The 27,301-nt window shown below is 41.5% G+C and overlaps 1 protein-coding gene across 5 annotated transcripts in view; it reads left to right on the forward strand.

Moving 5' to 3' along the window:
• Nucleotides 1-27,301, forward strand: part of NOL4 (nucleolar protein 4) — a 269,070-nt gene that overhangs the window by 147,638 nt on the left and 94,131 nt on the right. For 3 of the 5 annotated variants that reach the window (XM_077809017.1, XM_077809018.1, XM_077809019.1), the window contains exon 6: nucleotides 25,161-25,444. In XM_077809017.1, coding sequence (XP_077665143.1) covers nucleotides 25,161-25,444 — 284 coding nt within the window. Of the gene's footprint in view, nucleotides 1-22,183; nucleotides 22,203-25,160; nucleotides 25,445-27,301 lie in introns of those variants that run through there. The other 2 variants (XM_077809020.1, XM_077809021.1) reach the window with 1 other exon arrangement.

Genomic DNA, 27,301 nt, shown 5'->3' on the forward strand with positions numbered 1-27,301 from the left:
ATGGGCTTGCAATTTCATGTGCCATTTCCTTTAATATTCTTGGATAAAGATTATCTGGGCCCCCCAATTTAGTCCCATTAAGCTGTTTGAGTTTTGTTTCTTCCTCAGATATGGTAATATCTACCTCCATATCCTCATTCTCATTTGTCATGCTACCATAATCCCTAAGATCCTCATTAGCCTTATTAAAGACTGAGGCAAAGTATTTGTTTAGATATTGGGCCATGCCTAGATTATCCTTAACCTCCACTCCATCCTCAGTGTTTAGTGGTCCCACTTCTTCTTTCTTTGTTTTCTTCTTATTTATATGGCTATAGAACCTTTTACTATTGGTTTTAATTCCCTTTGCAAGGTCCAACTCTACTTGACTTTTAGCCTGAGGCCATTTTTGGGGACATAGAAGCCTGGTAGTTGTAATGGAGAAGAGGCTGCTGCTTCTTGGCTTGCAACAGTAAACTTTCCATTTCTACTCACCCCTCACAATCAAAGATTCATCTTGGATAGGAATAGGCCATGTTGGAATATGGTGGTTTCTCTTTTTTCCCTTCCCAAAAGAGTGTTCCATCTTGCGACTGACACGTGTCAGGAGAAGAAATGTAGGTTAGTCATTTTGAGCTGGTAATCTTTGTTTGCACAGGGGTTTAATTACTCATTGCATTATTTTCCCCATGCAGCCCTCTAGCATCTGGTCACAGTTTGACTCAGTAGTTTACTAAATTGTTGTTTATCTAATCAGTGTGGGTTAATGTATAATGTGTTACCTGCATGGGATGTGGATGAAAGGCAGCACTGGCATTTTATGTATATTATTGGGCATCACACATAAACTGACATGTAGGCCAACCTTCATGTTATCCAATTCTTTAAGTGAAAATGGCTTTTCAGATTTAAAAAAAAAAATCCCCCAAACCCAACATATGTAGTGAAATTTTATGCATAGACTATATGCTCTAGTAATTTTGCAGGATAATGCCATTAAATCTAAATTTGATTTAAATCATCTAAGCTTAAATTTGTTTTCAGCATAACTCTGCTACCCAGGGCCAGCTCCAAGCACCCAGCGAACCAAGCAGGTGCCTGGGGCGGTAAATGTAAAGGGGCGGCAGGACGTTGGGCTCTGGGGCGGCAATCCGCCCTCGGCGGTGGTGGGAATTCGGCGGCGGGCAGGATTCTGTTCAGCAAGTGGGTTTTGTTTTGTTTTGTTTTTGCCGCTTGGGGTGCCAAAAATGCTGGAGCCGGCCCTGTTGCTACCAGTGCCAAGATACAGCTTAGCTTCTAGTCATAGTGCTGCATCATAGTCTCCTATAGCAGCAGCTGCATTTCTGTGCTTTGCAGGTATTCAAGCAATCAGAGTCTCCAGAGATTGCAGCATTTCAATGGTAAATCCATTTGAGGAAATAGTCTGTTCTCATTCAAAAAATCTGGTGACTGTTTCTACAGAAAGACTAGACTTTCCCCACTGCATTAGTTTTGGCCAGTCTTCTGATATGCTTTCACCCAAGCTCAAACTATCCAAGATTGTTCTAAACACTTGTGGGGCCATACCTTGCTGTTAATGAGATAAGGAAAGAAAGAAGCATTTCCAAAATTTCTAAAAAGTTCCTTGGTCTTGCCAATTGTCTCTGAGAATATCCTCATACGATGGACCACCAGGAAATGGCTACTGCTCAAAACGTCCACACAAATAAACAAACATTTCTCCAAAGGGTTTGGTTGACATCTGTGGCATTGCTTGTCTGCATCTCACATCATTTTTTTTAGTATTCATCAGCCTGCCATACTCATTTCATCAATGATAATAAAATTATAATTTTCCAAATTGCTTTATAACTTTTGAGGTGATTCACTGTCTAGCTCTTAAATTTTTATTGATCCCAGCATGCAGAGCAGAATGAATAGTGGCTTCTGAAACATTTACAGCTGCAGCACCAGTTGATACAATCAGTAAAATTCTTTCAGACTGAAATTCACTGTTCAAAGTGCAAGTAATAGACTTGATCACAGTGCTTTTACTGCTCCCAGCTTTCCCTGGGATTATGATTTTTTTTGTCTCATTGGTTATATTACTATTTGCTACTGCAGTAAATCTAAAATCTACTTTTTTTTTGCAGAAAAAAAATCACATTTGGCATTTCATATTGTTGAGAATTATCATTTGTTTTTGCTGTAGGTGTAAAAAATCAAAAGTCACCTGAATTGTTGTCATCATTGTAAGCGGTTCTCCAGTCATAACTGAGATCTATATACCATGCATTCCAGTTTCAGCATGCCCAGCTAGTCCATTTATCCCATATCGGAAACAGCCAGCCATTCATGAAGAAAAGGATTTTCCTCAACACCAACTGTATTTATCCTTGACTGCTGGAATTTCTAACAACTGGAGCGCTTGCTAAACTTTTGTCTTGAAATGATCTTTCCATGTAGGGAATCTGTTTGCCATTTCCTCTAAGTTTCACCACAGTACCTTCAAAACGACTTATTGCCAATAATAATTATTCTGCTCTGTATTTTCACTTGGTTTAACGTACAAAAAATCTGACCTCATCAGGTGTTCCTTCATTTAGCCCAGCTTTGTCCTTTTTAAATATTTTGAGAACAATTTTCTTGCATTCAGTTGGATTATTTTCCAAATCTGGATTCTGTGGATAAAATTCTCGGCTTTCTGTGTGGATTGCTAGTGACTGTTCTGAGTGAGCATTAACTGATTCAAATATCCTGCTGTAATGACAGGACGGCCAGCTCATTGAAATGTTACTTGGGCTAAGTAGTCTTGTTCCTAGCCAGTTTTATGGGGCTGGGGGGGGGTGGGGGAGAATGGTACTGCAGTTTTTGTAATATCACCATCTATTATATCATTGCTTAGAACATTTTCAAACAATTGCTTTAGGGCTCTTGACCCGAACTCCCCTTTTATTCATATTAGTTATGTATAAGTGGATACAGCATCAGTGGACAGGATGCACTGTGTATTAGTGGTTTCAGAGTAACAGCCGTGTTAGTCTGTATTCGCAGAAAGAAAAGGAGTACTTGTGGCACCTTAGAGACTAACGAATTTATTTGAGCATGAGCTTTCGTGAGCTACAGCTCACTTCATCAGATGCATACCGTGGAAACTGCAGCAGACTCTATATATACACAGAGAATATGAAACAATACCTCCTCCCACCCCACTGTCCTGCTGGTAATAGCTTATCTAAAAGCTGGAAATGGCTTTTAGATAAGCTATTACCAGCAGGACAGTGGGGTGGGAGGAGGTATTGTTTCATATTCTCTGTGTATATATAGAGTCTGCTGCAGTTTCCACGGTATGCATCTGATGAAGTGAGCTGTAGCTCACGAAAGCTCATGCTCAAATAAATTCGTTAGTCTCTAAGGTGCCACAAGTACTCCTTTTCTTTCTGTGTATTAGTGTTGGCTTGTCAATAATGTTCGTATACAAATCTATTGTGCCAGTTCACCACAGAATCATTTCTTGGAGTTTTACGTTGCCACTTGCCTTCAGTCTTGACCAGGTATCTTGTAAGTGAAAGGGGAACTTACAATATAACTCTTCATTACTGATTTTTTTCCTTATAGATGGGCATGCCATTGGCAACAATTATAAGCTGTATGTAAACTTTTTCATGACACTTTATTTCTGAATAATATCACTTACATGCATGCATGACAGCTTCTGGAACGTCAACATGAGGATGCATTGTCATCAGTGTTGCTCAAATATTTTGCTTTCATTGACCACTCTTCTTAGTCAGAGCTATCAAGCAGAGAAACATTGAGTGCTTCCTTGATCCACAAAACAACAAAGATATGGGGACTTCTAGTCTTGAAAGTTGGTGTGATGCAAGATTCCTTAACAATGATTTATTTTTAAAGAAATCAGGTTGATCTTGGGAGAACTATGAAAAAATGGATATTTGTTAAAGAGTTTTGAAATCCTTCTGTTTGCTACATTTTCTGGCATTGCTAAGTATTCTGTTTCTGGCTCTACCATTAAATATCATTCAGGCCAGTGTAAGTCAGCTGCACTTAACATGAAGAACAGTGTCAGATGTCCCGAAAAATTGCACCATCTGCAAGAGCTCACTGCAAAGTGTGTGCCAGTAGGTGTCAGTACCCCACAGAGAGCAATTGTAAAACATTTGGTTTTTTTTCCACCTGTGGGCTGTGCTTTCAGTCTTTTTTTTTGACTTATATATGTTTACACTATTTAATCCATTCCTTTTTACTCTCACTGTTCCCTGCTGAAGTGTGGTCCATCTCTTTAAAACATCAAATATTTGAAATAGTAGATGGATTGACAATCTTAACTCTGGGTGAGCATAAATCCACAGCTTTGGTAGGAGATAGCGTTATAAATGCCATAGCAAAGCATCCAGTAATCTTAAGCTCAATGATGGGATCTATGGAAGCTTCTGGCCATGGTATCTGCTCATTATTTATTGGTTCTTTTTACCAATAGAGCATCCAAAGCTGCTCTGTGCTTCTAATTTTGATACATTTGAAGTAGGTAGGTGATCAAATGCATCACTATCTTCAGGTAGCTGCAATAAATTGTTCTCTTTGGGTTCTAAATAGCTGTCAAAAATGTTATTTCTCTAAATACAAAAGAGCCTTTTTGCTCTTTGCAAATTAACTTGGAAGTGAATATGTACATCTACTAACTCCAATGACCAGGGTGTGGGCGGTCACTCCTAGTGGTTGGTGCCAGAGTCACTCCTAGCTGTTGAAGCTAAGGGTCAAAAGTGAAGACCGTATCAAGTACTGAGCCAGAGGCCGGCATCAGGTGCCTGGCCAGGTCTCAGAGCCGCAGCCTGGCATCAGGTGCCTGGAGCAGGGCAGGACAGCAGGAATTTGGAGTAGACAGGAGTCTGGGATAGGAGGACAAGAACCAAGAATAGTGGGGGAAGCAGGAACAAGGAGCAGGCAGGAATGCAGAGCTCAGGAGTCAGGTAAGCGGGAGGGGGCATGTAGTAGCAGCCAGCCTGGGATTCCTTTAGTTGCTTGGACAACTTCCTGTTGTTGCTTCCTAGTTGAAATAGAGTCTCTCAGCCAATCGGGGTGATGGATGTTTCCACCGATCAGGAGCTTTGGGGGTGGCGCCCTCTGCAAGCTAACCCTTCTCTGGCCATCTTCCTAGCTACTCAGGTGAGCTGCTGCGTGGTGATTGTGGCCTTGGTGCTGCCTGGGGATCTGTGGGACCAAGTTCGAGGCCCATGGTCCTTCACACTGATTTTGGAAAGATAACGTGCAAGAACCAAAAACAGAGGGAGACAAAGCAGGCTGCTCTCTAAGGCAGAGACGCACAACTCACATCATCTTGACCTAATCTGGCTCTTGCCAGACTGACTCCACACACTTTCCTGCAGAGACCCCTAGTTTGCAAGCAGGACCAGGTAAGTGCCCCCCCACCACCACACACTCTGAAAGCAAGAGTTTGCAGTTCCAACACAGTCCTCAATAATCGTACAACAATACTACTGGGTACACTCTGGCGATCAGCAGTTCTTCAACCAAGGTTAGATTACTTTGGTCAGGAGGCTGTAGTCTGAGATCCATGTTATTTTTAGTAGGAAAAAATAATACTTATTCTCCACTGATTATAAATACCATCACTTTTGACAATCCCTATATCTCTTGTGACAGTTGTGGTATTTGTACTATGTTAGAGGTTTTTGATGCTGATCAGAGAGAGACCAATCAGTACCAAACCTTTTTGATTTGGTTTATGACACTGTCTGTCCGCTTGCAATCATAATCAATGCACTGGTGAGATGTCCATGGTTCAGTATTTAACTGGTATGCTTTCTGGGATGGCAGTCTATTTTCATGTTTTAGCCTTTGTAGATGTGTACTGTTTTTTGTATTGTTTTTGGCATGATATAGTCACTCTACAGTAAAATTCAAAAATGTAACAGATGCGATTTTCAAAAGTTATGTTACAGCCCGACAAACAGAGAAATGCCATTTAGTTGAACATAGTCTTGCTTCGCCTGGCCATAGAGTACTCCTTTCAGTGTTTACCCCAGGTGAGCACAAAGATACAGTAATACACATAGTCCCACGAATTTCACAAACATTTAACAGGACAATTAAAATAAAGAGTTAACTTCAGAAGGGGTGTGTAATTTGGACCTCCTAATAATTTACTTTATGATTAACTGCATAAAAGAGCAGCCATCCCAGGCTCTGAGCATCCTTGGCAATTTTTTAAAAAAATACAAATTATCCATAATAGACTCTTAACAATTGAGCCACACAGAGTCTGTCCTGGCAGCAACATGAATTATATAGCAGTGTAACAAACCCCCACAAAATTAGCCCCAGAGCCCCAGATTTGGATTCTTACACTCAGGCTCTCCCATCAGCAGAGTGCATGTAAGTAGATCTCAGGGAGCCGAAGGTGGTGTGACTGACATGCTGAGAAATAGTGTGTAAGAGATTTGTAATTTAAAGAAGCCGCCACTCTGCATTAATGTACACTTCCTCCACCTTCACTGGGTGTAAGTTTGCTGGTACAATATTTTTACTTGATTTTCAGTAGATGAGTATTAAATACAATTGCCCTCTGCATCAGGGCCTGATCCTGCAAATCTTTACAAACATAAGAAGCAATGTTTGCTCTAATTTTTGACAGGCCGTGTGCGCAAAAATTTGTTCTGTGCAAATTGTTGTGCTGTGCAAATTTTTCTGCGTGCGGTGTTTCGCTGTGTGCGTTGGGTCTAAACCTGTGTGCGCGCACACAGCTTAGAGGGAACAGTGATAAGGAGTACAGCTCACCGGAGAAAACTTAATGGAACCATATTTTGTTAAAATTAAAACACTTGGGTAATCAGGCTGATTTAACTGGAATTTCATTTCAGAGGAAAACTGGGGGAAAAAGTTCCGATAATGTTGAAATGTTGCATTTCAACATTGTTGGAACAAAATTACTCAACCTTTCATTTTGAAATGACTTACTTTTGAATTTTTATAATATAAATATTTTAATATATAATACAAAATAAAATAAAAAATGAAAAGAAATGTTTTGATTGACTTAAAACAATTCCCCCCGTCTCCCCCTCAGAATTTTCCTTTACAGAGAACTTTAAAATTTTCAGTTTTTGTTAAGATTTGGAACAAGGCCAAATCTCAAAATCCTTCACAAAACAGAAATTCTGTCCTGGGCACAGTTCTAATTACTAGTCCCATTTAAAGTCACAGGGAACTCACATGAATAAAACTGTTTTAGATTTTCCCTGACTGACCCCTTTGTATTCAGTGTACTTTCAAAAATTAATAACAGTATTTATAATAAAAAATATGCCATGAATTATTCAAGAAGGTATTGTCAAGGTGGAGATGCGGGAAATGTGTCTCTGATCCAGCAAAGTCTTACACCCATGCTTTGCTTTATGATAGTAACATTGAGGTCACTGGGACCACTCATGAGCATTAAGGTAAATGTGTCAAGGCTTTTGCCAGGATCAGTGCCTAAAAAAAGACTTAAAATATGGTCAGACTACTCCACAGAACTCTAGAAAAAATACCCATTCCCCCGAGATTGGACAGAAAAATTAGCTATCTGCCACCAACATAACTACAGTTTTGGATTTCTTTGTGATTAGAGGTATGTGAGACTCTCTCTCATTTCTGCTCATCTGATCCCTTTTAGTGAGCACACAGTACTGTAATATATAAGAATCTTGCTTTCTGTTAAGAGAAAATTTCTGTTTCCATTCCTTTCCTGCTTACAGGAATGGAGAAGACAGGTAGAACCCAGGGCCTTGTAAAGTTTGGGGCCTCAAGCAACAACTTGTGATGAAAGTGGCTTAGGATACGTGGAACCCAAAGCAATCACTTGTTATCTTTGTTCTTAAGGCCTTCCTTTCCTGTCTTGCTGCTGGAGATGAGGCTGGGGAAGAGTATCATGCCGTGACCTTTCCCTCCCTCCAATCCTGCTAAGGGAACAGCAGGCTGTGGGTTGACGAGGATATGCAAGGCCCCTAAGCTGTCATTTGTCTTGCTTGATCTCAAGGCAAGCCTTGAAGAGTGGAATTACAGAAAAATTTATTTGTGGGCACCCACAAACCATAATGAAGCTGGTAGTTCTAATTTTAGGCCTTGACAGTGACTTTAAAAGTACCATGTTAAAAATACCAGTGTTCAGCGCAGATGCCTTTATAGAGTATTTCCTTCACTGACTCAAGACCTATAGACTTGATCTTTTATCTCCCTCTTTCTCTCCTGGCAGATCTTTATTTGTTTTGGCCCTGAAGTAGAGTATGACAGTATAAATATATGCCAATTTGTACAATGGGGCAAAAGTAAGGATAGGCAAATGTATTTAGCAAAACCTGGACTCTACTCAAAACATCCTAGGTTCAAAATTAGGAATCAAACACAAACCTCTTGTTTCCATTCTGTTTTGAGTTGGCAGCATTCCAGTTCCTTGCTGCTTCTGAGAGTGGCAGCTGTTATTCTCCAGAGTCGAGCCTTGCTAGCAGCTCTCATGCTTCTACAATCCTGGGCAAGAAAGAGGAAAAGGAGGTCAATGGAGCTGTGGAATACCGAATACTCTTGAAAACCTCGTTACTTATTTAGGTACCTAACTATGGATATGGAGGGAGGGGCTAACTTTGAGCTCTTGCTTTTTAACATGTTGGAGCTAGCTCTTTGTGAATGCTTCAGTACTATTGATTACTGAAGGAGCTCAACTGTAAAAAAGTAAAAAGCCAATGGCTCGAGCACTCTTTCCCCCTGTTTGAATCCTATCTTTCATATTAAGACTTCATACCTTTTTCCTGTCCCTTTTTGTAGTGCTTCCATCTCAATCTTCTCTTTTCCAAATGTCTTCCCTCTTTGGTGCATATCTCATATCTGCAACCTTGGCTGACACTTCTATGCATATGAAACCCAACTTTAAATCTAACTGAATCACATTCTTCTGTGTCACCCAATTTACATGTGCAATTATGGTAATTGTGCATGCAAAGTAGGTGCACAATTATGCAGAGACTTGAAATTTGTCCTTTTTCTGTGACACTGCTTGTACTATGACTGACATGGCTCTTACTTTGTCTGATGGCTGTTGGTGCTGTAGAGTGACAGTTCACTGTACTATTAAATACACTGTAACTGAATAAAATGATCTGCCTGTTTGGTGCATCTACTAATAAGATAGCTGCATTTTTTAGGATAAACTTTCTCAAGTCTACTGTTTCTGAAAAACTTGCAGTTTTGTTTAATTGGTTTTTCTGAAAGAAGATGTGTCAATCTGATGTTGATTCCATTTTGGATAATATGTGTGTATATATGTTAAACCTACTGTTTAAAGACAAGATCCTACTCTGATTGAAAATGGTGGGAGTCTTTCCATTGACTACAGAGGGACTTGGATAAGCCCTAAATGCTGTCTTGTTCTTTCTTGCTTTTTGTGTATTGTGAATGAGCAGGACTTCATCAATGAAATAACTTAGGGCCAAATCCTGTGTTCCTAAAGCCAATGGCAAATCATTAATTGATTTGAATTACACAGGATTAGGCTTTTAATGCAGAAGCTGCTTAGTGTAGTTCACAGATGGGATAATTTGCCAGGGAAGTAAGTATGGTTATATGCATTGAAAAGGGGAGAAGGACTTGCTAATATTAGTGGCCTTAACTAAAGTGAACTCATTATACATATACATCTTTCTCCTAATGTGAAAAAAATACATTGTTGATTGAGTTATAGTTGCTTCTGGTTATCTTAGGTTACATCTACATTACACACCACTGGTGGCAGCGTGGAGGGTACAGGTAGCTATACGCCACAGTGAAAAGCAGGCTGTGTCCACAATGTGGTGTGTAGGTACATGTATCAATGAAAGGCGCTGGAGGAGGGGAGGCAGTGGGGAAAGGCTTCAGCTGCTCCTTGCTGCCAGAGCCTTTCATCGTGGTGAGGAAAGGCTTGGCAAGGGGGAGGCACAGTGGCAGATTAATGATTTTGCCGCCCCTAGGCCCTGAAATAATTGCCACCCCCATATGAACTTGTGAACAGCCCTAACTGATGCAACAAAGGTGAACAGCCCTAACTGATACAACAAAGGAATCTATTTTGCTAATTTTTGCTATCACTGCCTTTCCCTTTCTTTCTTTTGTATAGCATTTTTTTGAACTGAGAACCGCTTAATTTCTTCCTTCCAGTCATATTATTAACGTTTAGGATTGTCACGAGTATGTTTACTAAGTGGCGTTGCGCCGTCATGGGTGGTTTCAATACGCACTATGATTGGTAGAATCGCAGCGTCACTGATGCTTCAGTTTGGTGCGCAGTTACAATTATGAACAAATGACAATACAGGCATCTGACAGACAGTGGGCTTGTGCAAAAATGCCGCGATTACAAAAATGCTGCTATTATAAATTTGCCGCCCTAGGCCTCGGCCTTGTCAGCCTAGGCGATAACCCACTATTGGAGAGGCAGGGGGTAGGGCCCTGCTGCAGGGAGAGGCTCCAGCAACGGGAGCTGGCAGAGCCTTTCCCTGCTGCCGGATTCTATCCCTGTGGCGGGGAAAGGGCTCCAGCAGCATAGAGCTGTCAGAGTCTTTTCCCTCTACCAGAGTGTTTGTGCCATGGAGCGGAAATGCCCCAGCAGTGGAGAGCTGGCAGAGCCTTCCTTCTCTCCCCCCACTGGAGTCTTTCCCTGCCACAGAGAAAGGTTCCACAGTGGGGAGCTGCCCAAGTACCCAAACCTTTCCTCACTGCCTTCTCCCTGCCAGAGCCATTCCCTACTGCCAGAGTCTTTTCCTGCAGAGGGGAAAAGCTCCAGAAGCGGGAAGGCAGTGGGACACGACAGTATTAAAAATCATAGGTAGATGGGTGGTTGGTTTGGGCAAGTAGAGAGCGTGTAGGGTATGTACTCACAAACACACCCACACCCTTCAGGCGTGGCTTTACTCTACGTGCCTAAAGCAGGCCTCACTGGCTACACTCCTATTTATGCCCATGCTAAGGGGCTAAGCAGGTGTGTACTCTATATGCCAGTAAAGAAGCGTGCAGTGTAGATGTACCCTTAAAGTTGTACCCTAACCTTGTGCGGAATACGTATTTTGTGATCAAAATGAAATGTACCTGAAGACATGATTTTGAAAAATTGATATTAAATTGTCACTGTCAAAGTTGGCAGAAGTGAAATTTGACCCAGTCTTTTTATTATATCCCATAGCAAAGTCCACATATATTGGCATGGATTCCCTTACTCTGCATGTTGCGCTATTTTGTCTCTGTTACCATACTCCTATTCCAAGGCCGCATATTCAGTTGCTTGCAGTACAGTAGTCTTTTTAATCACCAAGTTTATCAGGGCTGGGTAGTGCCCCTTTGATTTATGGAATCCAGAAAGTTACAGAATTTCTAAAAAGAATTTAACTAGCGATTTAAAGTTTAAAATATTTATTTACATAGCATGTGGCTTTCATTAAAAAATGTTTAAACAGAAAATGCATAACTGTCAATAGAAGGTAAAAAATGTAAAATATACTTGCAATATACAGGCAATTGATGGTAAAAAAAAAAAACCCATAAAATAACTCAGAGCTAGACTGTGCTACATTTACTCACATAGAGTACTGTACATGTCAAGCAGTCCGACTGAAATCAGTCAGACTACGCATGGTGTAAGGTACCATGTAGCAAGAGTGCGGGTGGTGGAATCTGGCCTGAGAGGCTTAAAGCACCCTTTGTAATACAGGATTTTTGTCCAGTCTGAAAGAGTAGGTTTTATGGCAGACAACCCTGCATTTGCACAGACAGCAGCTTCAGCCTCTCAAATCTCACTCTTCCCGTTCAGCTTATGCCCAACATCCTACCTTCAGAAAGAATGGTTACTTATATTACAGCAAATATGTTTTTTCTAGATGTTCTGTCCTCGTGGATCCCATTCTTGGTGCTGTTGTAATAACTGGGCCTATACGTTTATTTTAATTGTGATCTTAACTGTAAAAAGTATGTGAAAGTTCATAAGATGTTACAATAACCTATAATAACAAATGTTGATGGGAAAAGGTACAGAAAGAAGACAAACTAAATTAGTCTAAATGAAAATACTAATATGGTTTAAGGACTGTGTTAAAATGCTTGGTAAAAACAGAAAATGTGGAATCAGAAATTAATAAATCAATAAGTCGAATATTAGGCCTAATTGGTGGACAAAATAATGATGGGTTGGGCTATTCCACTCATCACTTCCTCTTTGGGTCCTTAAAAGAGACATTGAAGGTAAAATAGCGAAGAACAGATGGAGGCTAATGGAGTGAGCTTCACTGTCATGGCTGCCACCCCCACCATCTCTTGAGACCCCAGCCCCTGGTTCTAATCTTGAGATGTCTTGACCAGACCAGTCCAGAGAGAGGGACGCAAATAACACTGTCTCCTCTACCAATTCTAGCTGAATCCCAGAACCACCTGGGATAAAATGGGATCAGACATTAACAGCAACAACAGCTCTGGCTCATCTCAGCTAACACCTTCTCTTTTACCCAAAAGGACAGTTATTTAATCTTTGATACCATCTAAGAGACTGTCAAATCCGGGGGGAGGGAGGGGGTTCCTTCTAAATCTCTTTCCATCTAAAAGGAAAGGAAACAAGGGGCATAGTTAAAATAAAAGCCTTATTTAATACTTTACATTTCCAATATTTAACTGTTTTTCCTTCCTTTATCTTCAATAAAAGGTTAAAAGGATTTCTAATGGTGTGTTTGCCATGGTACTAAGCAGGCTAAGGTCTCTGTGTACCAAATCCTGGACCTTGTTTAACACCGTTTAATGTTGGCTAGTCGCTGGGTTATGTTAACACCTTTGGCCCATTTATTGCATCTAAATTAATATAACTGTGTGCCTGGGTTTCGTGCACAAAAGATTGGAAACATTAACCAACAATGTCGGTTAGGGCTGCACTTGAGCCCTGCACAATGGCATATTATTGCCTAGGCCGACAAATTTGCAGGGGCGGCAAATTTATAACAGCAGCATTTTTGTAATCGTGGCATTTTTGCACAAGCCCACCGTCAGATGCTTGTATCGTCATTTGTTCATATTGTAACTGCGCACCAAACTGAAGCATCAGTGACGCCGCGATTCTACCAATCATAGTTTGTATTGAAACTACCAATGATGGTGCGACGCCATTTAGTAAACATACTCGCGATAATCCTAAATGTTAATAATATGACTGGAAGGAAGAAATTAAGTGGTTCTCAGTTAAAAAAAATGCTATACAAAAGAAAGAAATGGAAATGAAATGATAGCAAAAATGCACAAAATAGATTCCTTTGTTGTATCAGTTAGTGCCGTTCACAAGTTCATATGGGAGTGGCAAAATCTGTACCTATTTCAGGGCCTAGGGGCAGCAAAATCATTAATCCGCCACCTGCCCTGCAAAAAGCTTCTCTCCTTTGTCTTCATCCTCCTGGGGAATAAAGGTCGAGTGTCCCACTCTTTTTCTTCACCACACAGAATTTTAGGTAATAGGACTGCATGGCAATGGAGAAGGAGGGTGAGTCGTGCAATCCACATTGACAGAGCATTTCCAGGCACCACAATCATTGTAAGGTTTTACCGTGCCTCAGTGGGTCACAGCTGAGGGTGCCAAATTCAGGACAACCTGCTGAGAAATAGGGGCAGACAGACCCCAGACTGGTGGTTATTCTTCCATAAGATATACCAACCCAACAATAAAAGTAAACTTCTGTTTCACCACACTGGTTAACAAGAAGTCAGAAATCCAGTCTCCTTAGGCATTACAGGACTCATTTAACCTCCCCTCTGCAACTCCCAAACACTAGACTTCATGATGAGTGTTTATTTAAAACCAGTTTGATCAAGCAAAGGGTCCTTCTAATCCCAAGAGATCAGCCACATAGCCAGGTCAGTATATAACTCAGAGTTTACCCAATAACCCCGCAGTTGCCAATCCTTTAGTAGCTAATGTCCAAAGTTTGGTTTATAAGAAAAAAGAAGAGGAGAGAGTAAAAATGGTCAAAAATCATATACATACAATTATTGCAAAGTTCTTGGATCAGGTTTGTAGCAGTGATGTTACAGACTGCTTGCTCGTAAAGTCTCTGGTAACTTTCAAAAGATTGGAAGGTCCTCTGTCCATTGACTGGAATGCTCCTTTGAGAGATGACTAGTACCTCCTCATACTGCGGGGGGGAGGGCACAATCTAATGGGGAGGACATGTGGCCGTGTCTCCCCTGCCCAGTGACATGCCCCGGCCTTGCGCCCAGCCTGGCCAGCACCACATTACCTGCGGAGGGGAGGGTCTTTCTGTCCTTCTCTCCCTGCGACTCCCCCTCACACAATTGGCCACTCTCTCTGGCAACTAGCTGGAGAGCGGGACGGAGCTGTTTCTGCCTGACTAAGCCTGGCTGGGAGGCAACAGCAGCCTGCTCCCTGCCCAGGCTTGGCTGCCAGGAACTGGGGCTGAGCATGCCAGGGGGATGGAGGGGCTTGTGTCCTAAACTTTTGAAAGGCTATGAAAAGTCAGGACAATCTTTTAAATTGTTTTGTTTTTATGAAGGTATGAGGAGAAAGCCCTCAGCAAGCCCAAAGCATGGAGTTTGGCCTCCCCAGAGATGATTGAGGATTTGGAAAACACTGGTATTTTGAAAGTCTGAAACTACCTTCTGATGTATGGTTTCAGAGTAGCAGCCGTGTTAGTCTGTATTTGCAAAGAGAAAAGGAGTATTTGTGGCACCTTAGAGACTAACCAATTTATTTGAGCATAAGCTTTCGTGAGCTACAGCTCACTTCATTGGATGCATTCAGTGGAAAATACTGTGAGGAGATTTACATACACACAGAACATGAAAAAATGGGTGTTATCATACACACTGTAAGGAGAGTGATCGCTTAAGAGGAGCTATTACCAGCAGGAGAGCGGGGGGATGGGGGGGAAGAAAAGCTTTTGTAGTGATAATCAAGGTGGGCCATTTCCAGCACTTAACAAGAACATCTGAGGAACAAATGTGATATATGCCATCATATGCCAGCAATGCCCCTCTGCCATGTAGATTGATCAAACTGGACAGTCTCTACATAGAAGAATAAATGGACACAATTCAGATGTCAAGAATTATAACATTCATAAACCAGTCAGAGAACACTTCAATCTCTCTGGTCACTCGATTACAGACCTAAAAGTCGCAATATTACAACAAAAAGACTTCAAAAACAGACTCCAATGAGAGACTGCTGAATTGGAATTAATTTGCAAACTGGATACAATTAACTTAGGCTTGAATAGAGACTGGGAGTGGATGGGTCATTACACAAAATAAAACTATTTCCCCATGTTTATTTCCCCCCCACACACACCCCACTGTTCCTCAGACGTTCTTGTTAACTGGTAGAAATGGCTCACCTTGATTATCACTACAAAAGGTTTTCTTCCCCTCCCACCCCCCGCTCTCCTGCTGGTAATAGCTCATCTTAAGTGATCACTCTCCTTACAGTGTGTATGAAAACACCCATTTTTTCATGTTCTGTGTGTATATAAATCTCCTCACTGTATTTTCCATTGAATGCATCCGATGATGTGAGCTGTAGCTCATAAAAGCTTATGCTCAAATAAATTGGTTAGTCTATAAGGTGTCACAAGTACTCCTTGTCTTTCTTCTGATGTATGTTTCAGGTGGGTTCTTAAAGTCACTCTTATGAAAAACAGAGTATGAGAGACCAGCCATTATGGCCTGAATCATGCTCACCATCTGAGCTGAGGTAATTGCCACCAAGAATACACTCTTAATTAATAGGTACAGATACAGAGAATTTGACATCACTGGTTCAAAGGGTAAATGCATCAGAGAGGCAAAAACCATGTTCAAATCCCATATAGAAGAAATCTGTCTAATAGGAGGGAATTCATTAATTAGCCCTTTCAGAAATCTAGATGCCATTGGGTGAGAGAATATTGTGCAGTCTTGTAAAGATGGTTTGCAGCCAAATAGATGATCACGGAACTAATTTGGAGTCCAGCCTGCTTTAGAGAGAACAGATAGCCCAATATGTCAGGAATGGAAGTCTCCAATGGATGACAGTGATGTTGAATAGCCTGCTGTGATAAATGTTTTCATTTTACCTTATCTGTTAATCTAGGGGACACTTTCCTGCTCTGAATCAGAATGTCTTGAACCTCGGCTGAGCAGCTTCTATCCATAGATGTCAACCAGCCAGCACCCAAGCTGTTAAATGCAGAGAAGTGGGTCTGGGGGAAGCACTAGACCATGGTTTTGTGAAACTATGTTTTAAAGAGGTGGTAGTGTAATGGGTGGTTGAACTGAAATATGCAATGGTTCTGAGAACTATGTCTCACACAGCCAAACTGGTGCTGTAAGAACCAGTTGGGCCTTGTCTTATCTTTGGAAGGACTATAGGAATTATTGGAAATGGCAGGAAGAAATGCCTTCAGTGGTTGCCCCAGTGAATCAGGAGAGACCATCTGAGCTGAAGCCTGGACACATGCCTTTTCAAGAGCAAAACGTGACATTTTGTGTTCTGGTTGGTGGCAGGGATCTTTGAGGGAAACTCTCCACTCCTGAAACACTTGAGTAAGAGCTACATCCTGTAGAGTCCATTTATGCATTGAGGTGGTCCACTAGATTGATTTGTGCTCCTGGTATATGTCGAGCTATAAGATTGATGTGATTCTGAATGCACCACCCCCATGGAACAACTGCCCTTCCTTGCCGTTGATGTAACTCATTACTGTAGTGTTGTCTATCAAGACCTGGGTGGGTGTTCCCTTTAGCAGAGGCAGAAACAATTTGTGCAGTTGTCTTATCATTCTGAGTTCCAAAACATTAACCTGAGATTGAAAGTCTACATAGGACCATAGTCAGTGAGACTGAAAAAGAGCTAGATATATTCCCCAACCTTTCCTGGAGGTGTCTGTAATCAAAGTCTTGCTGGGAGATGGGGAAATAAATGACATCCCTTGACAAACTTTCTGTAAATCCTTCCACCAGAGGAGAGAGAATAGGATTCATGCTGGAACTGACACCTGTTAAATTCATACTGTGTCTGCTTGGTTGAAAGGATGAATTCAGACATCCCTGGAATGATCTGAGATGAAATCTGGCATTCAGTGTTGTGAAATTGCATAAGACCGTGTTCCCCAGTAATTGGAAACAGACTCCTGCCAAAGTTATTGGATGAAACTGAAGTTCTGGTATAATGTGATGAATCGTGCAAAACCTGTATTGAGGCAAGACTGCTTCTGATGCTCTTGAGCCATGGATTGCTATTATGAACTCCACTGAGTGAGTGGGAATGAACACTGACTTGTGTTTTTGGAGCTTGGGACCCAAGGAAAAATGAGCAAGGAAAAGAATGGAAGATTCATGTACATAGTCTCAGTGACCTAGTGAGAAGATTTTCTTTGAATTAAACAATAATTGAAGTAAGGGAAAATCTGGAGACCGTGTCTCCTTAGACGAGCAGCCACCACAGAGAGAATACACTTGGGGCGGAGGAGTGATGGAAAGGCAGTACTCTGAATTGGTCATGCTCCGCTGCTACTATGAACTGTAGGTGCTTTCTGTGAGATGGATGGACACATGGAATTAAGTGTCCTGTAAACTGAGAATTATAAACCAATCTGTTGGATCTAAGGATGGGATTTAGAAGTGCGGGTAACCATTCAAAACTCTGTGCCACTGATACATTTGTTTCCTGAGGTCCAGAATAGGATGCCAACCTCTCTTTTTCTCTGGAATCAGGAAATATGGAGAATAGAATCCTTTGCCCCTAAAGGTGGGAGGCTCTCACTCTGTCATACCTAGTTGAAGCAGAGTCCACTTGTTGAAGACTCATAAAAACGGTTCCTGAAGAAGGGTGGAATGGGGATGGGACAGAGGCAGTGATTGCAATTGGATGACACAGCCTTCTCAGATGACTTACAGGTCTCATTGGTCAACTGTAATTTCAGTCCATGCCTCCTTGGGGGAAAAAAAGGTGGAGGTACCAAGTGCTGGAAGCTGGGGGGCAGTAAAGATCCGTATAGATTAGCCAAAACTCTTGACCACAAAGTCAGACTTGCTGCCCTTGATTCGGTCCAGGATGGGATGTCACCAGTGAGGAAGCAGAACCTTTCCTCTTATATGAGGGTCTCTTCCTAAAGGATTCTAGCCAGTCTCTGATGATAGAAGTAGGAAGAGGAGTATTTCTGCCTTGAGGTCATCCGCAGTTTGAATTTGTTTTCTATTCTATGCTGGGATATAAAGGCTAGATATCAGAGGGTTGCTCTTGAATTCTTTAATGTGTAATTCATCTGTTTTTGAACTAAATATGTCATATCCTTCAAAAAGTAGGTCTTTTGTTGATATGAACCTCTTTTGGTTCAAACCAGATGCAATCAACCAAGATGCTCTTCTCATTATAATCCACAAAGTCATTGACCTTGCAAGATGTATCTGCACCATGAAGTGATACTTTTAGTGCTGTCTTGGAGACTTAAGTTCCTCTTTAGATTCTGAAAAACATTAAAATCTCTCTGAGATAGTCCATTGGCTGTTAAAGCCTGTTAATTGGCAATTCTGACCTGTAGAGTATCTGGATCACTTTGGGAGAAAAATATATTCTTCAATCTTTTTGGATCTTTGTACTTTGTGGTCCATTTGGTGGACCAGGTTGTCTGGACTTTTCATTTGCTGCCTATACAACTAAGAAATGGAGAAGGAGATGGAGGAGTATAAAAACAGTCCAAATGCCTGGAAGGGTGCTTCATATCTGCAGTCCATCAATTTAGATGTTGCATCGATAGAAGCTGGCATCTGTCAAGATCCTTGATGGGATCTAGAATACCCTCATTAATGGGCATTATATGATTTTTCTTGTACCACCTCTAGTGGAATCTCCATGGTATTGGCCATGCACTTTAGGAGGTCTTGGAACATTTTGAAGTTGTCCATCACAGATGGAGTTGATGGAACAACAGCTTCATCTGATGATGAAGAAAAAGTCATATGTGTCACTGGGTCATCTTGTTCAAAATTACCTGTGTCCTCACTCTGCATTTCATGATCCTCTGTGCAAGCAGGTTGTGGTAGCTGAACTGTTTTGTGTGAGTTTTCAGTAATGCAAAAGATTTACTTCTAGAATGACCCACACCCTATCACATTGAGAAATGAGAATGAGGTGTCCAAGCTGGCCAGAATTACATCCCATATTAAGGTATGTGGTGCCAAGGAGGAGGCATCCGTGGGTTTGAGATCTGACTGACTTGTGTCTCATCTGATGAGAGACTGACTAATCTAATCGCCTTCTATGATGAGATTACTGGTTCTGTGGATGAAGGGAAAGCAGTACATGTATTGTTTCTTGACTTTAGCAAAGCTTTTGACACGGTCTCCCACAGTATTCTTGTCAGCAAGTTAAAGAAGTATGGGCTGGATGAATGCACTATAAGGTGGGTAGAAAGTTGGCTAGATTGTCGGGCTCAATGGGTAGTGATCAATGGCTCCATGTCTAGATGACAGCAGGTATCAAGTGGAGTGCCCCAAAGGTCGGTCCTGGGGCCGGTTTTGTTCAATATCTTCATAAATGATCTGGAGGATGGTGTGAATTGCACTCTCAGCAAATTTGCGGATGAAACTAAACTAGGAGGAGTGGTAGATACGGTGGCAAGTAGGGGTAGGATACAGAGGGACCTAGACAAATTGGAGGATTGGGCCAAAAGAAATCTGATGAGGTTCAACAAGGGTAAGTGCAGGGTCCTGCACTTAGGATGGAAGAATCCAATGCACCGCTACAGATAAGGGACCGAATGGCTAGGCAGCAGTTCTGCGGAAAAGGACCTAGGGGTGACAATGGACGAGAAGCTGGATATGAGTCAACAGTGTGCCCTTGTTGCCAAGAAGGCCAATGGCATTTTGGGATGTATAAGTAGGGGCATAGCCAGCAGATCGAGGGACGTGATCGTTCCCCTCTATTCGACATTGGTGAGGCCTCATCTGGAGTACTGTGTCCAGTTTTGGGCCCCACACTACAAGAAGGATGTGGAAAAATTGGAGAGAGTCCAGCGAAGGGCAACAAAAATGATTAGGGGTCTGGAACACCTGACTTATGAGGAGAGGCTGAGGGAACTGGGATTGTTTAGTCTGCAGAAGAGAAGAATGAGGGGGGATTTGATAGCTGCTTTCAACTACCTGAGAGGTGGTTCCAAAGAGGATGGTTCTAGACTATTCTCAGTGGTAGAAGATGACAGGACAAGGAGCAATGGTCTCAGGTTGCAGTGGGGGAGGTTTAGGTTGGATATTAGGAAAAACTTTTTCACTAGGAGGGTGGTGAAACACTGGAATGCATTACCTAGGGAGGTGGTAGAATCTCCTTCCTTAGAAGTTTTTAAGGTCAGGCTTGACAAAGCCCTGGCTGGGATGATTTAATTGGGGTTTGGTCCTGCTTTGAGCAGGGGGTTGGACTAGATGACCTCCTGAGGTCCCTTCCAACCCTGATATTCTATGATTCTATGAGAAGGGGATATCACTCCTTTTTCTTGAACCTCCTTCTTAGTTGGCTCAGGTGATAAATTAGCAGTTCCTGGAGAAAGACTTCTGTTAGACACACACGGTGATGAATAGTAAAACTCCTTTTTTGGAGGTGCTTTTCCCCGTGGAGTGGTAGAAGTGATGTGATGACATCATCATAGTTGGTATCCTAGGTGCTAGTACTGTTCTGAATTTAGAAACTGCAGAAAGGGGCAAAATCTCCAGTAAACAAAACTCAGGCTCAGGAGAGACCCTTGGATGAGGTAAAAGGTAGCGGGACAGATGGAATCACAGGATGTAAACTAGCTGCCGATGTTTGGGGCAAAACCCTTATTGAGGCAGAAGTGGCATGTGGTGCAGACTTAGCTGCAGTAATTATGTTGGCATCCAAAGCTTTAAGAGTTAATAGCTTGTTCTTTGACAATACCTGGAAGAGAAACCAGTGCTGAGCTCCAGACTTCGAATGGTGCTCTTTCCTCATGTGGGCAGTAGGGGTTGCTGACTGATCCGAGGGAATCTGCACCACAGTTTTAGAGGCCTTTTTCTGTGGTCTCTTTGATCCCAGGGAACCTGGGTAACCTCTCGGCTAGCTGGGACACTTGCTGCCTGTGTTTTCAAAGAGTGAATAGTACGCTCAGAAACAGGAAGAGTTTGAGTCACATGCTCCCTTCATAGACTTCCCCAACAAAAACCACTTGAAACATACCTCTGGGCAAAGACACTGGGGAAAGGACTTGAAAACTCTGCACTTCCTGGGGATATGTCCTTCCCCTAAACAAAGCAAATAAGCAAGCAGTCTTTTGATGTGGCCATCATTCAGCAGTATAGCCACATCACTTGGCAGGCAGGTTACCGGAGGACTTCAAATCAGCTATTCCGGTGGTGGTTTGGTAGCGGACCACCTAGAAATTAAACTAATTACGCTCCTGGTGGGGGTGGGGTAGGTGTGCGTGTGTTGTTTTTGTCAGTGGGCTAACTAGTAGAAATAAGGCAATGATAACAACTACAACTAAAAAAGTTAACAACTAAGTAACAAAGCCAGAAGAAATAGAGGGATACGGAGGTTGTTCCATCTCACAGTAGGAGGGAATGCAATGGCTTTTGGGACCATTCCACCTCTTATGCCATGAGGGTGGGGAGCAATAGTACGCAGTGCATGTGTATGGCCCCAGTGGATACTGCTGGTTAAAGATTCCAGTCTCTCACGCACGGGGGCACATGTGCACCAAGGGTGGGCTCCACATAGAGAGATACTCAAAGAAGTTGTAACCAATCACAGCACAAAACAAAAATCCAACTGCCATCCTGACATCATCAGATTCCACACGCTGCTCTCAACATATTCTATGAGTGGCTGTGCTCACACTCACGCTCTCTCTGTTGCTACAACAAGCCACATTCTGTTGCTAAAGGCCCTGGATAATCAATTTTTTTCCCCGCTTCCTCCCCCAAGAAATGCTTTGGGGGAGGGAGGCAGTGTTTTCGAAAAATAAATCCATGTAAACTGTCCAGTAGGAATATGCACAGGTTACACTGACGGAGTGTTTGAAACCTAATTGTCCATTCACGCAAGATATATCGTACCCACACATGCGACTATAAGGACCCAGCATATATCCCTATATTCCTGAACCTGCCAGCGCCTCTCCAAGTATAAACCACTGCCTGCCGCTGAATGATGGAGGAAAAAATATTGGGTAAGGAAACAGATTTTCAGCTTCCACAGTTTATTGCTGCTGAGGGGTTATGATAGACATTAGAAAAATATGCTAATAACATGGCAAAAATGCCTTGTCTGGTATTTATATGAAAGCAACAGTGGGCTAGATGCTTCATAGATAAAATAAGAAGATAAATCCTTAGATTAGAAGAGTTTATAATCTGAGGGCCAGATTGTGCCTGGGATGCTCCAGTGAGGCACAAAGTGCTGGGAGAGTGCAAGAAGTCACCCCTCTTTCACCTTTATACAAAGGCCAGGTATAATCCCTATCCCCACATACCCCGAGTGCAGGGACTGCACCTCTAGGGCACAAGACTCATCAAAGCAGACAAGAGGGGGAGGGGAAGTTGCCAGGACCATGGCAGCAGAGCTGGCCAGGTACAAGGGGTGGGGAAGTATGCTTCACTTCTTGGGTCAGACTCACTAACCTTCCCTTGAAGTCAGTGGGACTATTTGTGAGAATAAATTCTTTTCACATGGGTAAGGGTCTCTAGAGGATCTGGTTCTTGGTCTCAGTTGCAGAACAGCTGTTGTTTTAATGTTCGTGTATTCTCTGCAAAAATAGCTCAACTGCCCAGGAATGAAATATGCTAAACTGTGTAATTTAGTTACCTTGGTAACATCTGTAAGAAGCTATCAGTGCTAAAATGCTTTTTTTTTCTTGGTTCTTTTATGGTAATTCATATTTATATTTACATGGCAAAAGTGGGTTTATAGCCATACTTCTGATCATTCTCCCCCTAGACCTAGATTTTTATTCCTAAAGGGAAAGATAAAACATGTATAACTGTATTATTTACTGTAGGCATTTGACTTTATACGAGAGAGAAGAGCTTACTATATAGTAATTGAGTCATTTGTAGGTGCCGCTAAAGTTACGTTGATAATACATGTATCATTGTTTTAATGTCAGTGCTTATGTACAATTGTTAATTCTCAGGGATTTTTCAGTAGTTAAGTAATAAAGAGCTGTTTACATTTAATACATATTTCTGTCCTCTGTTGCCAGTTATCCCAATATACTTGTGTTAACCAAGGAGCTTCTCAATCTTACTTTGCTTGGACTTTCCATAAATAAAGTTACAATTCTGTATTTCTCTCTTATTTTTGAGCATAAGACCATTTGAGAAGAGTTGTAAACATTGTTCTTTATCTAAAATAATGTGTATCTTGGATTAGGCACTGTACTAGAAGATATATGGATTCCTGTTCCATAGTGTGATAAAACAGCCTGTCTATTGCTACAGTCGCAAGTAGAGTTTTCAACATTTTATTTTATTATGCACTGTAGGCATGTGTCTGGTCAAAGGCTGTCATGTATAGTATATTCCTTTAATAGGTTTAGGCCTTTATTAGGGGTCAACTCCTGTTTGCTGTACTTATTCCAGTGGTCCCACTGAAGCCTTGGATTTGGCCCAGGTATTAATTTAGAGGTGGTTCCAATATACATGTATTGAATTGGTGACTAGAAGATGTGATATGTCCATCTAACAGTTTTGTACCTGGGACTTTTGTATTTCCTACGTTCGTTTATTATTTATAAAACAAACACACACTAGTACAGGATTTGTAAATTTGCTATTGCAGCTGTTGCTTGTAAAGTATTCTGTTATGTGAGAAGATGATGTTTCCTTAAACTAAAGCAGTGGTGGGCAACCTGTGGCCCGCGGGCCGCATGCGGCCCATCAGGGTAATCTGATTGCGGGCCACAAGACATTTTGCTGACATTGACCATCCACAGGAGCCGCCCCCACTACAGCTCCCACTGGGTGCGGTTCTCTGTTCCCAGCCAATGGGAAGTGTGGGAAGTGGTGCCTGCAGGCGAAGGGGTCACAGGGGCATGCTGGCTGCCACTTCCAGATTTCATGGAAGGAGACCAGATTTCATGGTCTGTGAAGCATTTTCCATGGCCGTGAATTTGGTAGGGCCCTAGTTATTGATAAACAGTCTTGTGGAGCCTGGGGAAGAGTGTGCACCATTAGCAAACCAGAGAAAGTGACTACACAAAAATGCTGTTGAATGCATCCAGTAAGCAAACCGTGGCCAGAGTCTGACACCTTTCCTACATTGCATAGTACATTGCTGTTCAGGGAACCCTGTTGATTCCAATGGGACTGTTCATGGAATAAGGCATTGAAAGCACAGGTGACAGAATCTGCCTCTGAAAGGCTAGAGGAAAAATATATTTTTATTTTCACTTATAACAGTCTTAAAGTTACTTGTAACAACAACATGCAAAAATTTCAGATGAAAATCTGACTTTCTCTTAGTCTTTTATTGTAATTTTTATTATTTCAATTATGATTGACGTATAGTTTGAGAACAACTGAGCCATGGTCTTTCTACCGGGAATCAACTTTCCCAGCATAATGTCCAATGCCAGCAATGCATGCACAAAGCCAGGGATCTAAGGAATATTTATGTTACGCTACTTATGACAGAATTTTTTTAAATGGCCACTTGTGCTGCTATTTAAACGCTTAGTCCCTAGTAAAATATTTTCCAGCCCCTTGAAAACTGAGAGCCAGATTCTGCCCCCTCAGCACCTTCAACTACATTGACTTAAACAAATGTGATGTTACAGTGATAGACTTGGTTATAAGAGCCTAAATGAATGGATGCATGCCTAGCTGGACAAGGGCAGAATTTGCTCCTAAAAAGCCAGTATGACACTAGTTTTTAGGTGCACAATTGCACTAGTGTGTCAGCCCAGACCTTTCCCCTTAACTTTGACTATCATTCCATAGATTTATTTCCCAAGCTTAATTTTACTTGAAGACTATTTTGTTTTATGGCACAAATGCATTGGATGCTAGACGTCATTCAAACAGTTTTAATTTTGCTATGCAAAACACTGTGAAGCCATAAATTCTGTTTGATCTGGTACAGAGATAAAAATGGTGGCATGTTACTGAAAATATGTATTTTTTAATAGATGATTCAGCTGCAGAGAGTTTTAATGGCAATGAGACCGTGGGGCACAGTTCCAATGCTTCAGGTGGAATACACTGCAGGGAGATGGCAGAAACCAACAGTAATGGCAAAACAGATCTGGAGCAGGATGAGCAGCCTCTGAACCTGAGTGACAGTCCCCTCTCTGCTCAGCTGACTTCAGAATACAGACTAGATGATCACAACAGTAATGGAAAGAACAAATACAAGAACCTCCTAATTTCTGATCTCAAGATGGAAAGAGAAGCAAGAGAAAATGGAAGCAAGGTAAGATGCTTCCACATTCTCCAGATATAAAATGTATAGCTTAGAAAAGGAAAAGATTTACAAGAGACACCCAAAGGTTATTGCCAGTTGAGCATTTAATGAAATTTGTACAATATGTGTCGCATTGTTACTTAGATACTATATATAGAGTTGCATGCACTAGTTTATGTATACAGTATATACATATGTCGTGTTTATACACTGACAAAAATAGTGTGGTTCCCTTTCAAGAACAGATGTTATAAGGTGTTTTTATAAACTGTCTGAGCTATCCATCTGAAATACTTTTAGAAGGCCATCCTATCACATGTACTGCATGTCCATAGAATGAATCCATTTAAATGTACAATGCCTATGCCCCTATGGATTATTACATGGAAATCACCAACATTTGAAAAGAACTGGATTTGGTTCCTTCCTGATTGTTTATGTATTATGCAGCCACCCAACTTGAATTGAAACTGACAGGTTTGCTCTATGAAGCTGGAATTGCCTGAGGTCTTTTCTCTGTGGTCTCCATTTATGGGCAGGAGAAAAGTAAGGTGGTTATGTTGTGGATAAAGACAGATCCTACACGTTAGATAGCTAGCTTGCTAGGAAGGCATTTGTCATGAATGTGCATTCTAAGGAAGATGAAGAGATGGTCTATTTAATATAAATTTCCCATTGATTTGCTCTGCTCCTATTGGTGACAAGTCCTGCTTTTTATCTGACACTCCCAATTGGATTAGCACCTTCTAAAATTCAATTATTGCTATTATCGTACTGGATCGAAATGCTATTAATGCTGGTCACTAGCCTTCAGTAAAAGGCTATAAATTAGCCTGGCAATATAGGTATACTTTGAACTCCTACATTTTCTTGCAGGGCTTTGTAACGGGAGTGGTGTGGAAAACCTTTTTCTAGACGTGTTCAGAGATGGGCCATAGTTCTGTCCAGAGGACAATTCTGTTTCACTGTAACTTTTGAGATTTTGAAATTTGTTGTTCTGCATTGGAATGGAAACAAAACCTTTTGAATGTTTCTTGAAAACCAAATTGTGATGGAATTGAAACCTGTACTTTTCGATTCTGGAAGGAGGGAGACACACACACACTGACTGCACTCTAGAGCCTGGGAGTTAGGATGCTGACAGGGGAATCCAGGTTCAAATCCCTATTCTTTCTGGTTGAGAGGATCAGAGATTTGAACCTGGGTTTCCCACATCCCAGGCCAGTTCCCTAATCACAGGTAGAGTGAACGTGTTTCTGATTTTTCTTCATTTTTTTTTAACCAGTAAGCCCTGGACCCAAAAAATCTTCCTGATGAAAATTTAGTAGAAATTGATGTCTCTGCAAAGTGTTTCCTCTTCAATGAATTTTATTTTATCAAAAATCTTCTGACTAACTCTATGTCTTAGTGTTATATATATTCTAGTGCTGAAATTACTCAAGACTTCTACCAATGCACAGTAAATCCTAAACTGGCTAAATGTAAGCAGTGTCTTCACTTGCTCCAGGGAATATTGTTGCAACGATCCCTTTACAAGGCAGTCACCCAGATATTGATAGACACATAGGCTCTTTTGCCTGAGGTACACTGCTGCTACTGCCAGTACTTTTGCAAATACACAAATAAGCTTGGAGAAGGAGGAAGGGAAGAAGGTCTTTAAGGTGGAACTAATGTACAGTTATGGCAAGAATATGGCCTGGCTTTATGTCTCCAAATGCAATCAGAACTATGGCACCATAGTATATTCTCAAACAAAAAAAAGTTGCTAAAAAGGGTTAACATTGTATTTGTGTCAGTGAATTCCCGCTAACACACAAACCAGTATTACACTTTATTTACTTTACTTTAACAATGTTAAGCGATCCA

Source organism: Eretmochelys imbricata, chromosome 2 (genome assembly GCF_965152235.1).
Source record: "Eretmochelys imbricata isolate rEreImb1 chromosome 2, rEreImb1.hap1, whole genome shotgun sequence".
Lineage (NCBI taxonomy): Eukaryota > Metazoa > Chordata > Testudines > Cheloniidae > Eretmochelys > Eretmochelys imbricata.